The following is a 12,649-nucleotide window of genomic DNA, read 5'->3' on the forward strand; positions in this document are numbered from 1 at the left end:
CCTACCGCATTCTCGGTACAAAACAAGAGAAGCGCTATCGCGCTCCTCCGCATTTTTGGCAAACGACAAGTGAAGCGCGATAGCGCTTCGCCGCACTCAAACGGTTAATAAGTAAGAAGATTTTTAGATTTTGCGATGTTTTTATTGTCGGAAAATTCTACCCAAAGATTTTATCTATGCATCGATTTTCAATCTTAAGGATCAGCGAAATAGATGATACATAAGACAAATTTTGAGAACTACCTTTATTTGGCTTTGTTATTCACAATAGTGTTGATGATGCTCGCCGCACATCATCTCTATTACGTCGCGATAATGATGTATAAACGATGTACTTATCCCATTAATTCGTCTATTTTGATAATTTCTATTTACAAACCTTTCTGCTTTCTAAACGTTCGTAAAAATATCTCATAAATATTCAGATATATTAGATTTGTTAATACAAAAGACAAAAGGTATGGAAACTAAATTGGCTGCAAAATAAACGCGATTTATTCTCTTTTTAAAAATAAAATCTAAATCGAAAAGATCGATTATACTATCAATAAAAAAAGAAGAAAAAAATTTATTAGACTTTTAAATTCGCTTCAGAGCTGAAAATATATTTGGATTGTATTTATTTATAAAAATGCAATAGGATACTGCTTTTATTTTCAAGTAAAATATTTTTTCTCTTTTGACGTGTGTATTTTGCAACGGCTATTCGATTTATTATATAACGAAGCTGATCAAATCGCGAGAAATAAATTAATATTAATATAATTAATCGCAATTATATTTATACCTAAAGAATTTCAAAGAAACGGAAACAAAATTCGATGAAAAGGTACAAATCACATGACGAGGATCAGTGACTAGAAACGCTTCTGCTTAGATACTAAATAACACGCGAGATGAGAAAAACGTTCTTGTTCACCGCGAGTGATGTATCCGATCCTTTCTGTCCCTTGTATAAGCGGATTCTTACGAATGTCGTAGATTCTTTTCTTTTCTCCAACACCCCGTCTATTCGAATGGCGTCCCGCTTTTGGACGCTCGCGGATCCTCCGGCGTCCAAACTTTCGCGTACATCGTGCCATTCGGCGAAATATCCGATTTTCTCGACCATGAGAGCGAATGCGAGATAAATGGATTTCCACCGCATCCTGAAAATAAATAGCAGTTCGCGACAAAAATTAACTTTATTAAAATTGTCAAAAAAAAAAAAAAAAAAAAAAAGATTAGGATCGACGTAGAAATTTTTATTTTACGTAATTTGCGAAAGATATATGATTATTACTTTGAAAAAAAAAAGATACTAACGTCTGAGAATAATAAATTGTGTTATAAAATTTTCTAATTTAAAAATATATCATCAAAGAGAATATATCATTGTAATTGATGAAAATGTAGGATGTAATAAATAATGTAACAGTTCGCGCGATTCCTAAAATTTTTGACAATTTCTCAAAAATTTCTCTGAACAATAAATATTTACCGCGAAGCACCTCGTATCTATCGGGGACACCTGTCTTGGAATAAAGGGTAGATGTGTAATTATGATAAATCGACCTATGTGATTCCGAGACGGAAGTACAGTCGGTCCGACATTAATATGTTGCGCACATATAATGTCGAAATAGCGTGAAGTGTGCGACACGTCGTGCATTAAACTAAATCATACGCGGAAATGCAATCAAAATCGAATCACGGACGAAATGTCAGCAAGGTCGGATTGCCCGTCACGTTGTAAAATCTAAATTGTAAACTACATGACGTGCTATATTGTGAACTTTGAAAAACAGCTATAGCATATATAATTCATGGAAACTCTCGATATCGAAACATTTTGATTATTTACGACTCAATTTATCAAATTGTCAGAAATATCGATGACTTTTTGAAATCTCGATATCAATTTTACCAAAGATTCCGTAAACCAAATTTTTCTCAATTACAGACTTAATAATCATATATTAAGATTAAAAAAATATTATTTATTAATATTTTTATAAATTATTTTATTTTAAAAATCTGAAGAATAAACTTGAAGATTTTATTTAATATCTACGAACGAGAAGCGATAAACAAAGAGATCTGGGGCACGGATTGTAAACATGAGATTGCTACAGATTTAATCGAAATTGGCCTCACCACGGACTATGATCTTCTTAGAATCATCCCGGCTGGAACATCTCGAGAGACCGCTACTGCCCGTCAGCGGATCGTTACTCTTGTCCGTCCGGACGAGCTCGTTGAGGAAGTTTATGTAACCGATCGCCAATTTGAGCGTGTCGACCTTTGATAGCCTCTTCTCGTACGGCAATGTCGGTATATGGGCCCTCAGACCTTCGAAAGCATCGTTTATATTTTGCATGCGCCTTCGCTCCCTCATATTCGCCGCCTGCCGCTGCTGTACCTGTACCTGTCTCGGGCATTTTCCCGATGCTCCGCTGCGTCGATTACCTCGACTTCGTCTACGAAAAATGATGCATGTTCTATCTCTAATTCTATGATTATAACAACTGTATTTAATATGACCTTTCAAAAAGGAAAAATGCCGTTTTAAGTATTTTCCGATACGATCGAAGAGAAATCGCTAAGCTTAAGCAAGATGAATCTCGAATTTCACTGGATTGATTTGAAATTTGAGATTCAGAAATATCGGAGAAAAAAATCGCGAATCCTCGAAATCGTCGCAAAATTCAAAGGGCTAATACCCGTATTCATAGTCCGTTCTTGAGGAATAAGGATTCCTTGTTCCTCGTTTCACGTTTCATAAACTTTCCTTGACCGAACAAGGAACAATCTTATTGGCTCCCTTATCTCAAGGAAGGTCACGAGCTTCCTTGAGGAGTGATGCGACCTTTTTAGCAGACGATACGCAGAATATAACCAAATATAACCTCCAAAAGTTAGTTTCGTTACATTTCTGGTTTTGTGGTTATTTGTTGTCGCGCTCTCAAACTGAAAGTGTATAAAGGAAAAAGGGATAATGGACAATGAATTTTTAATGATTCTGACGATAGATTTGAAGACGAAAATCCAGAGAATCGGATTCTGTGGCGGATTCCGAAAAGATACATTCGCGATTGGGAAAATCCCGTGGAATTTTTTGAAGATACGAAAAAGTTTTCATATGTATTATATGAAATTAGTTGCAGGCAGCATAAAACGGTGCTGCCTCCAGTCGGTCACTAAAAATCCCTAAAATATTTCTTCCTTCTGAAAGGGAGACTCGAGGTCCATCTATGAAACAAGGTGGCCTTGCAGATTCAAGGAATCCTTCATGGAGGCTTCCTCCGTCCTTAAAATAAGGAAGGACTATGAATACGGGTATAAGTCAGAGGAAGCGAGTCTCTCATTTCTAGGATATACTCACTCCCTCGTGTGATTTTCCTGATCGCTGCTGTAGACGCTCTCGTTGTCGCTGCTATTCTCGTCGTACAGGTAGTGCTCGCTCCCGCTGGTGCTACCGGTGCTACCGGAGGGATGATGAGACGAGGGTAGCTGGGACGGGATGACAGCCGGAAGCGTCGCCGTCGTCGGCACGCCGCAGTGCGGCGGCAATGCCGGGATCGCCGGATTTCCCAGGAAGCTGTGCGCCTCGTATAAGTATTGCCGGTTCATCATGTCCCGCTCGAGATTGTCCATCGAATACATGATGATGATGATGATGATGATAATGGTGTTCGCCGATAATCACTCGAATTTAACGCTTATTTTATGCGTTGGATATCGCGAATCTTGCAATTGTATTAATAATAATGCAATTTTAATTTAACGTCGATTACCAATTAACGTAAGCGATATGACTAGATCGTTTGACTAGACGTAAATGAAATTGATGTGTCTCACGTCATTTAATTCCTCGCGTTAAGCATTTTAGATTCGATTACCGAACGATTGTTTACCAACTGAATTCTAAATCCCCTTGATAATTACATATTGGCCGTATCGCCGGAATTTCGAATCGAGCACTCGATCACGTCTCGAGGATCGAGAGATAGGATCGACACGTGTCGGAGAGATCTAGGCGCGTGCAGGGTAATATTTCTAAACACAACGGCACGTGTCTTGGCGTACCGCACCGAATGGCACGTGTCGTGATTTGTCGCAACACTTGTTAATCCGTTTGTTCCGAAATGCCTTGGCTCCCATCCAGCACGATGCCATTTACGATATCGAGATAAAAAAATTCGGACTCGCATTACCTTGCCATTTATAAATCGCAGACATTTCTTCGCACATATACATTCTAGAGATAATGTATCTTTAAGAATAATCTTCTTTATCGCACTTTATATTTTTATATATCTCTTCATATTTTTATAAGATCTTTTTCGTACTTCACAGATCCTTATTTCATTCGCTTATTCGCACTTTAGCAGTTATTGAATGCATTAATTGTTTTAAAAAGCTGAGGATTTCTCTTTTACGTCGCTTTATTAATTATTCTATTATTTATTTATCACAAACAGATTGATTTATCTCTTTTTTTATTGACATATTGCGTTACGCGAGATTGCGGGGAGAAACTTTAACGCGATATTCTCCAGAAATTTTTATCGGGATCTGTTTTATGATATAAAAAAGAATCTTTTTATTTATGAATAGAAATGATGGCGTTTTTTAAATTATATGCTGTTTTTTATGATCATTTTAAATCCTTCTCAATTAAAATTTCAGCCTCTTAATATTATTATTGCGTGTTTGGCTATTCTTTTCGATATATAAGTTTGTTCAATCTTGGAATATTATTCAGAATACTATTCTTTAGTTCTCAGATTGCACTTTACAATTATACCGATTGTTATTCAGATTAGATTTATTTATTACGAAGTTCAAATTATTATAATTATGCATTGTTTGCAATTCATCAAAAAGATATTACGAAAAAAATTTCCATTAGGTTTTAAATATTCCTTAAAACATATTTCACATTGTCCAATTTCACTTTAATTTCACTCCATGTTTTAAATATTTATAGATTCGCAACTTTTTTACTGTCGCAATGATTGTCTAATAAATCTACGAAAGACCACTGTGTATAAGAATTTGAAGAATTCCCTGAAACATTCTACATTTTAATTGCATTTGCACTGACAACTTAAATATTTCTTCATTCGTTGAATGAATTTGTCAAACGTCGCAAATTATTCAGTCTACAATTCTTCCGGAGAACACTATCGCGTAACTTTGCACAGGTCCTTTAAATACTCTTCAGATCGTTTCGGGGTTTCAAGGGAATCAAGACTTCTCGCAGCCTCTTGCCGACAGACCACCTATCGTGTTCCGGTCCCTCAGGTGGTCTTTCGTTGCACTAAAATCGAAAAGCGGCAAAGCGGAAGCCATGCCGGGGGTTGAAAGCCCAGCTACAACCCCATTCGTTGAACGCTTGGCTGGCAGAGCCTGCCTATCCCTTGGTTGCTGGGGTAGCGGCGCCGCCTCTTCATCGATCTGATAAGGAACCGCTTGTCGTTCCTAGATACCGTCAGGGAACGTAAAATCGCGGCCCGCGGCTTATCGAAGCGCATGTTTTCTCGAAAATAAAGAGATGCACGAAATTTAATTTTTTTTTTGTTTTTTTCTTACTATTTGTGTCACAAAAATATCGCAAAGCAAATCCAGCTCTGAAGAAAAATTACGCGTATCTTCATTTAAATAAAAGTAGTATTATATCGGGATAAAGGTGTGGTTGGTGTGTTCGAGATTTAAAATATTAGTGAAAAATTGAACGCAAAATTGAAATACTTAATAAAGTCACAGGATTATGAGAAAAGTATATTTATCGTATTGACAAGTATTTATATCTAAAAATTAAAGATGCATATGTGTAAAAAAACAAAATGTTTAAAAATTTAAATAAAAAATTTCTGGAATCTATGATGAATATAATTTTTCTATCCGCATATGTATATTCATGTGTGAATATCTATTCATTGAGGGCCGCTAAAATCGTTTATAAATATAGCATATAAAAAAAAACCTTGAGAAACTTTACGTTCTTTCGCGACAACTTCTCAGACAATAAGTTAATCGCGAGCTAAGTAAATATGAATATTTTGAAAGCAAATTTATTAAGTGAATTTCTGAGTATTTTCTTTCATCATTTGAACATTTTTTTTTTTTTTCAAACTTTTGTTTGAAAATTATTAAAAAGACCTATTCAAAGGATAATAATTTTTTCTAATGGTATTTCAGAACCATTTACCGTATATCGAAACTAGATTAAATTAATAACGCAATTCCCAGACCTTATATACAGTCGCTTGGCATTTTCGCAGAAAGTTTTCATCGCCGTTGAATGTTGTTCGTTATTTGCGAACTTGGCAAATCATAGGTTTTGCAAGCTCTCACCGAACCTACAGAATTTTCAAGTACAGTCTATAGCTGCTTCATGAATTTGTAATTGTCTAATGGACGCGAAAGTCCATTGCAACAGAGAAAACCGGTTATAAACCGGAGAGAAAAAAAAAGAGAATTTGCAATGTAAAATAACGAAGCATATTAATATTTTTTTTTTTTTTTTTTTTATTTCTATCTACCTTTCCACATTTTTGTGTGTGTTTTCTTGATATATGAACTTCAATACGTTTAAAAACGCGTAATATAATATATGCATACATAAAGATATATAAAGATAATTTGTAGAAATATATATTACTATATAATTAATTATATATACAATATATATACAGGGTGTCCCATTTTAATTTCCTCAGGCAAATATCTCAAAAACCAAGACCGGAAGAGAAAAATGTTTCAAACAAAAGTTGTTTGGTTTCGAGGGGGGCATAAGATGGTGACAATGATTTGACCTTGGAAAATCATTTGAAGGTCATGTGAAGGTCAACTTTAAAATCTTAAATGGAAACCCCCATTTTTTATTTAGTATTCTTGTAGCTGACATCGAGAGCTTTCCAAAACACTATAATAAAGTATTTTTTTATTAAGTACTTTTTGAGTTATTTTATATTTTAATCTGACATATTTTGATATAAAAAATTAAATATCTCGTAAAATATTTAGTTTTTGATAATCTTACCGTAATACTTCTATGTACAGAATAATGAGACAAATCAATTAGTATAAAAAAAAAATTGTTTTTAAGAAAATTATTTACAATGTATTTTTTTAAACAATCATTTATTTTTTTTGGCACTAATTAATTTGTCTCATTATTCTGTACATAAAAGTATTACGGTAAGATTCTCAAAAACTAAATATTTTACCGAACTAGATATTTAATTTTTTATATCAAAATATGTCAGATTAAAATATAAAATAACTCAAAAAGTACTTAATGAAAAAATACTTTATTATAGTGTTTTGGAATGCTCTCGATGTCAGCTACAAGAATACTAAATAAAAAATGGGGGTTTCCGTTTAAGATTTTAAAGTTGACCTTCACATGACTTTCAATTGATTTTCCAAGGTCAAACCAATGGTACCATCTTATGGTCTCCTCGAAACCAAACAACTTTTGTCTGAAACATTTTTCTCTTTCGGGCTTGGTTTTTGAGATATTTGCCTGAGGAGATTAAAATGGGACACCCTGTATATATATTGCAATCACACACACACACACACACACACACACACACACACACACACACACACACACACACACACACACACACACACAAAATATGTAAAATATCCTGGTATATCTCGCTCGTAGAGCGTTTAATTGATGCTTCGTCCTCAAACTTCAATTCCTATCTCTCTCGAATTGTTACAAACAGCGAAGAGCGCATCGCCGGAATCACAGGTAAGTCGTAATAAAAAAGAAATTGGTCGCACGTGACTCGCACGTGCGGCCGCAACATCGTGCAATAGGGTTGCGTTCTGGGGTTAACCGCTTCGGCGACATTTGGCCCTCTCGGGCAAGCCTGTAATTATGCGAGCCGTAACAGGTACCGATCTGATTTCTCCACCGCGTTATTAGACGCAAGATAATAATATTTAATGACACCCTGCGAGAAAGAAAGAGAGAGAGAGAGAGAGAAATATTTAATTACGCCGGCAATATGTTTGCCGGATGCACGCGTCTAAATCGGATAATACTTTAGATGTATAAAAAAAAAAAAAAAAAAAAAAAAAAAAACACGTATCGCACACACGGAGAGAGAGTATCATCTGTTTTGTATTCGATTTATGTAATACTTGCATCGAATATTGCCACAAGGAGTCAGTAAAAAATTAAAAAAAAAAAAGTTATTTGTGAAGAAAAGCTTTGTTGGTTAATAATATTCATTGTTTTAATTATAATATAATTTTCGTAAAGCGCAAGATTTCATAATGAACTATTGTGCTAAAGTCTTTGCCTTGAGCATATAAAAGAATTGATCTCTCTTACAGTCCTCCTTACAATAATAATCGATACAAATAATATGTATAATTAAAAAAAGAATAATTCACTTTGTCATGTGTTCGTAAAAAATTGGTTTAAGTACTTTTTTCTACAATGATTATATATATAATGATTATATATATATATATATATATATATATATATATATATATATATTGTATATTACATTGTTTTATGAAAATAATCATATGTGTTATTTATGGCAAACATGTTAATATTTAATCTAAATAAATTTAGACATCTAAAGACATTTTCTTTGATAATACCGACAAACTAATAAACTTAAGCCCTGTTACAAATATTCGTTTCCGGATCTCGTCCATTACGTTTCGATAATTAGCGGCCTAAAATTATGAGGCGAGGGTACGTCGTGCCTGGATGAATTATAGTTCCATCTGTGATGCTTCTCCGGAGAGAATCAGGAAAACGGTGTTACTATTTCCCACGGTTGTAATTAAAACCCCCATCCAATTCGAAAATTGTATCTTGAACGGTTAATGGTTTTTCGCGTTACTATATGTATTTATATTAAAATAATAAAGATATTTATGTATTTTGCAATTACATTGGTAATCCATTGATTTAAAAAAAAAATGATTAATTTGAATTGAATTTGAATTACTCTTTAAAAAGAATTCTCCTTTATAGAAATATACGCAAATGTATAATGAATATGGTTATAATAGTGGCACAAATTTTATCATATCTGCAAAAAATTCATGATACTAAATTCGAGTTATTTTCAAATAAATAGAACAAAAAGAAAAAATTTTTTCATTGTTTTATACGTATACCTTTCGATCGAATTTTCAACAGGCCGCAGCTTGTTTCGGTATAATCCGAAATGAAAATACTGCGTCAGGACAGATCCATTGTGCCGCAGTATTTTTGATCCTCGAGAGATCGAGAGATAACTAAAGGGGATCTCGGATTTAAATCGGTAAAGCTTATGGCCACGTGTACGCGCTTAAATGCGATTCGGATCGACGGCGGATTGGATTCGTTCGGATCTCGATTCGCAAATCGACAATCGGATAAATATTATCTCTACTAGACCTCGAAAAAAATTTTCCATCGTCGATCGTAATATAAAAAGGTATGATGAAGCGTCTTAAGCACGGAGAGTATCGTCTTTGACTCGGATGATTTTGAAAAAGGGGGAAGGTTGAGTCGCAATTAAAAATTTGCATCTGTTCTCTTTCTCTCGTTTCTTTCGAAGCAATCATGAAAAACTCCGGATTAGACGATCCATAGATAAAGCGATTTTTCACGGTACATCCTGACGGGAGAAAACCATGGCTAACACCTGGCACACGGAACGCGCCAGAATATCCTGTCTATCGAAACGCACAAGCGTAAATGTCTATTAATTTATACTCAGCGGGAGTGTGAAATCGATTTACGTTTATGAATTGGGATAAGACATCCATTTTAGACAATAATTTTCCGTCAGAACATTAATCTTATCGCGAATTATATTATATATACTATAATATCAAAATAAAGATAAATAATTACATATTATGAATTAATTTAATAGAAAAAAATTTTAAATTTTATTTTGTTTAAAGATAAATCTTACATAATATTAAGATTTTTGCAAAAATAATAAAATTTTGCGCAAAACGTCTAGAGATATATTGGTATAGGTATATATTGTATTAATAATTGGGATTTTATATCAAGTTGGAATCTAAAAATTATGATAGATAAGACGGAGAAAATAGACATATATATTGGATGATTGCATAAGTTCGTGTCCGATTTTCATAGATGGCATTAAGTTACTGCATGGCGGAGTTCTATTGTTTTCGTGTGGTAATTGTTGCTTACACCGAATAGATGACGTTGTCTTATGTCAATTTAGCGTCAGATATTGTTCAGATAAGTCCATTTGTGCATAAGAGAAATCATTAAAAATGGAGAACGAAAAGGTGGATTTGCGGCATGTAATGCTATATGAATTTCGGAAAGGCGTGAGTGTTGGGATTGCACAAAAAAAATATTCAAAGCGTTTATTTGGACCGCGCTCCTGCTCTCCGAACAGTCAAAAAGTGGTTTGGCAGATTTCGAAATGGTGATTTCAACATGGAGGATCAACCCCGCTCTGGACGGCCTTCTGGCATTGATGATGACATTGTGCGTGCCTTAGTGGAAAGAAACCCAAGGATTACAACTGAGGATATTGCTGAGAGGCTGAACATCGATAATTCAACCGCTTTTCGTCATTTAAAAAAGCTTGGATACATTTCCAAGCTTGATACCGTGGTGCTGCATCTCCTGACTGACAGGAATAAGCTGCAGGAAAACTGCAGGAGTTGCAATGGGAAATTCTGCAGCATCCGCCATATTCTCCAGATATTGCGCCTTCAGATTTTTATCTGTTCCGGTCTTTGCAGAATAGTTTAAATGGCAAGAATCTCAATTCCGAGAAAGCTGTCGAAAACCACCTTACAAACTTTTTTCAAGAAAAACCAAGTTCTTTCTTCAAAAATCGACAAACTTATAGATCGTTGGAAAACCATTGTAGAAAAGAATGGAGATTATATAATTGATTAATAAAAGTGTTATCTCTAAAATATAATCTATTGAAGTTTATATTTAAATCGGGCACGAACTTATGCAATCAGCCAATATTAATAATTGGGATTTTATATCAAGTTGGAATCTAAAAATTATGATAGATAAGACGGAGAAAATAGACACATATATATATATATATATATATATATATATATATATATATATGTTTAAATACTTTCATAAATAAAAGATATTTTCTTTTCTTCCTTACACTTTTTCTCATCATCATTATATTTTCAACACTAGCTAAAACGTGTAGTGAATGCATAGCTTCTAAAATAAAAAAATAACAATGTGTAGCATAAGTTCTAAGATAGAAAAATAGCGAGACGATTAAAACTGTCAGAGTTCTCGCTGTTCCCTCAGCACAATGACGAGTCGCAATAACAAATCGATTGTGCGGATGCCAAAGACACACACACACACACACCACATATATATACGTACACGTATTACGGAGGGAAGCTTGTTCCCCAGAAAAACTGGGAAAGGCGGTGCATTGGAGCGTGGAGTGTTTTGGGGTCTCGTGCCCCTTTTACGCGGGGATCGTGTGTGAGGACACCACAGGGGGTAACATCCAGCCCTAGATACCGGAAACAGTTAGGCGGCACCGGATACGAGAGGCGCATTATTAGACAGGTGGCTATGGGCCTCTTTATACGCGGACACGAAAGCTCGATGACTAGGACAAGTTTGGCCTTGAAGTGTAAAAATAGAATAAGCAAAAAAAAAATTGAAAAAAATATAATTATATAATATATTAAATATTAATAATTAAAAGGTATTAGAATAATGCATCTCTCAATGACAAACAATATTCAATATATGCGTTTCCTATTATCGCTGTCTGATTGTTATTTTATCTTGATGTTATTCCATTTTATCGTTATGCGGATGAAATTTATGAATGTTACATAGAAATAGAAGAGCATTTATTCGGCAACGAACGTGTCTCATGCAGATGTGCATACGACAATCAAATATTTTATTCATGTATCTATCGAGATTATTATCAAGGCAGCTTTATCGTCAATGGGGAACATCTCGTTAAATGCTATTCAAAGCTGATACGGATATGAGATATAATCTACCCATTAACGCTTGCCAATGATTTTTGCAACTATATGTTTTACGCTTAGCTAGTATGATTTGACGTTTTTATTTTCTCGTGAAAATCTAACGCGCGCGTTGTAATCGTAATATATCTTCCATCGACAGATGCATCGCGCACATGTACGATGTGTCAATCGTGGATCCACGTTATGTTCGTAATGACAAATCGCATTTAACCCTCTTTAGGATCACATTTAATTATAGCGATAAGGAGAAAAAAGAGAGATCGAGAAATTGCGCATAGATTTATAATCCGGTTATTTAAAATTTTATTTATAAATTTAAAAAAATATATTTATATCAAGAGATACGGCAGTATCTCTCGCTTATATGGAATATAGCGTAATAGGATTTCATTAACTGCACAAACTATATCAATAATAATATTAATTAGATATGATAAATGATCATTAATTGTAAACTTAAATGTATAAAGATCAAGAAATTTTTTAAATTCTTTATTATTATATATAATAATTTTTTATAATTACATATAATATTGTATGAGATTGATATGCAATTCCGATACGAGATCCATAATTATGGATCTAGCACAGACATGCACCGATCGATCTTTTTACCATGGCACGGAAA

General features: G+C 34.2%; 1 protein-coding gene across 3 annotated transcripts; it reads right to left on the minus strand.

Annotated features, from left to right (window-relative positions):
- Positions 1–226: 226 nt before the first annotated feature.
- On the minus strand, positions 227–5,294 carry Fer1 (48 related 1). Of its 3 annotated transcripts, none has more exons than XM_070301753.1 (3): positions 3,365–5,294; positions 2,140–2,480; positions 227–1,148 (listed from the first exon to the last, which is right to left on the minus strand). In XM_070301753.1, exons 1-3 carry the CDS (start codon positions 3,643–3,645, stop codon positions 1,009–1,011), a joined length of 762 nt encoding a protein of 253 aa, XP_070157854.1. In that variant the 5' UTR covers positions 3,646–5,294; the 3' UTR covers positions 227–1,008. The 3 variants fall into 3 exon arrangements, with proteins under 3 accessions (XP_070157854.1, XP_070157853.1, XP_070157855.1); XM_070301752.1 differs by having other exon boundaries at positions 228–1,148; positions 2,137–2,480; XM_070301754.1 differs by having other exon boundaries at positions 229–1,148; positions 2,137–2,459.
- Positions 5,295–12,649: the final 7,355 nt, after the last annotated feature.

Source organism: Polyergus mexicanus, unplaced genomic scaffold (genome assembly GCF_030449975.1).
Source record: "Polyergus mexicanus isolate NDT 795.1 unplaced genomic scaffold, iyPolMexi1.0 SCAF_9, whole genome shotgun sequence".
Classification (NCBI taxonomy): Eukaryota; Metazoa; Arthropoda; class Insecta; order Hymenoptera; family Formicidae; genus Polyergus; species Polyergus mexicanus.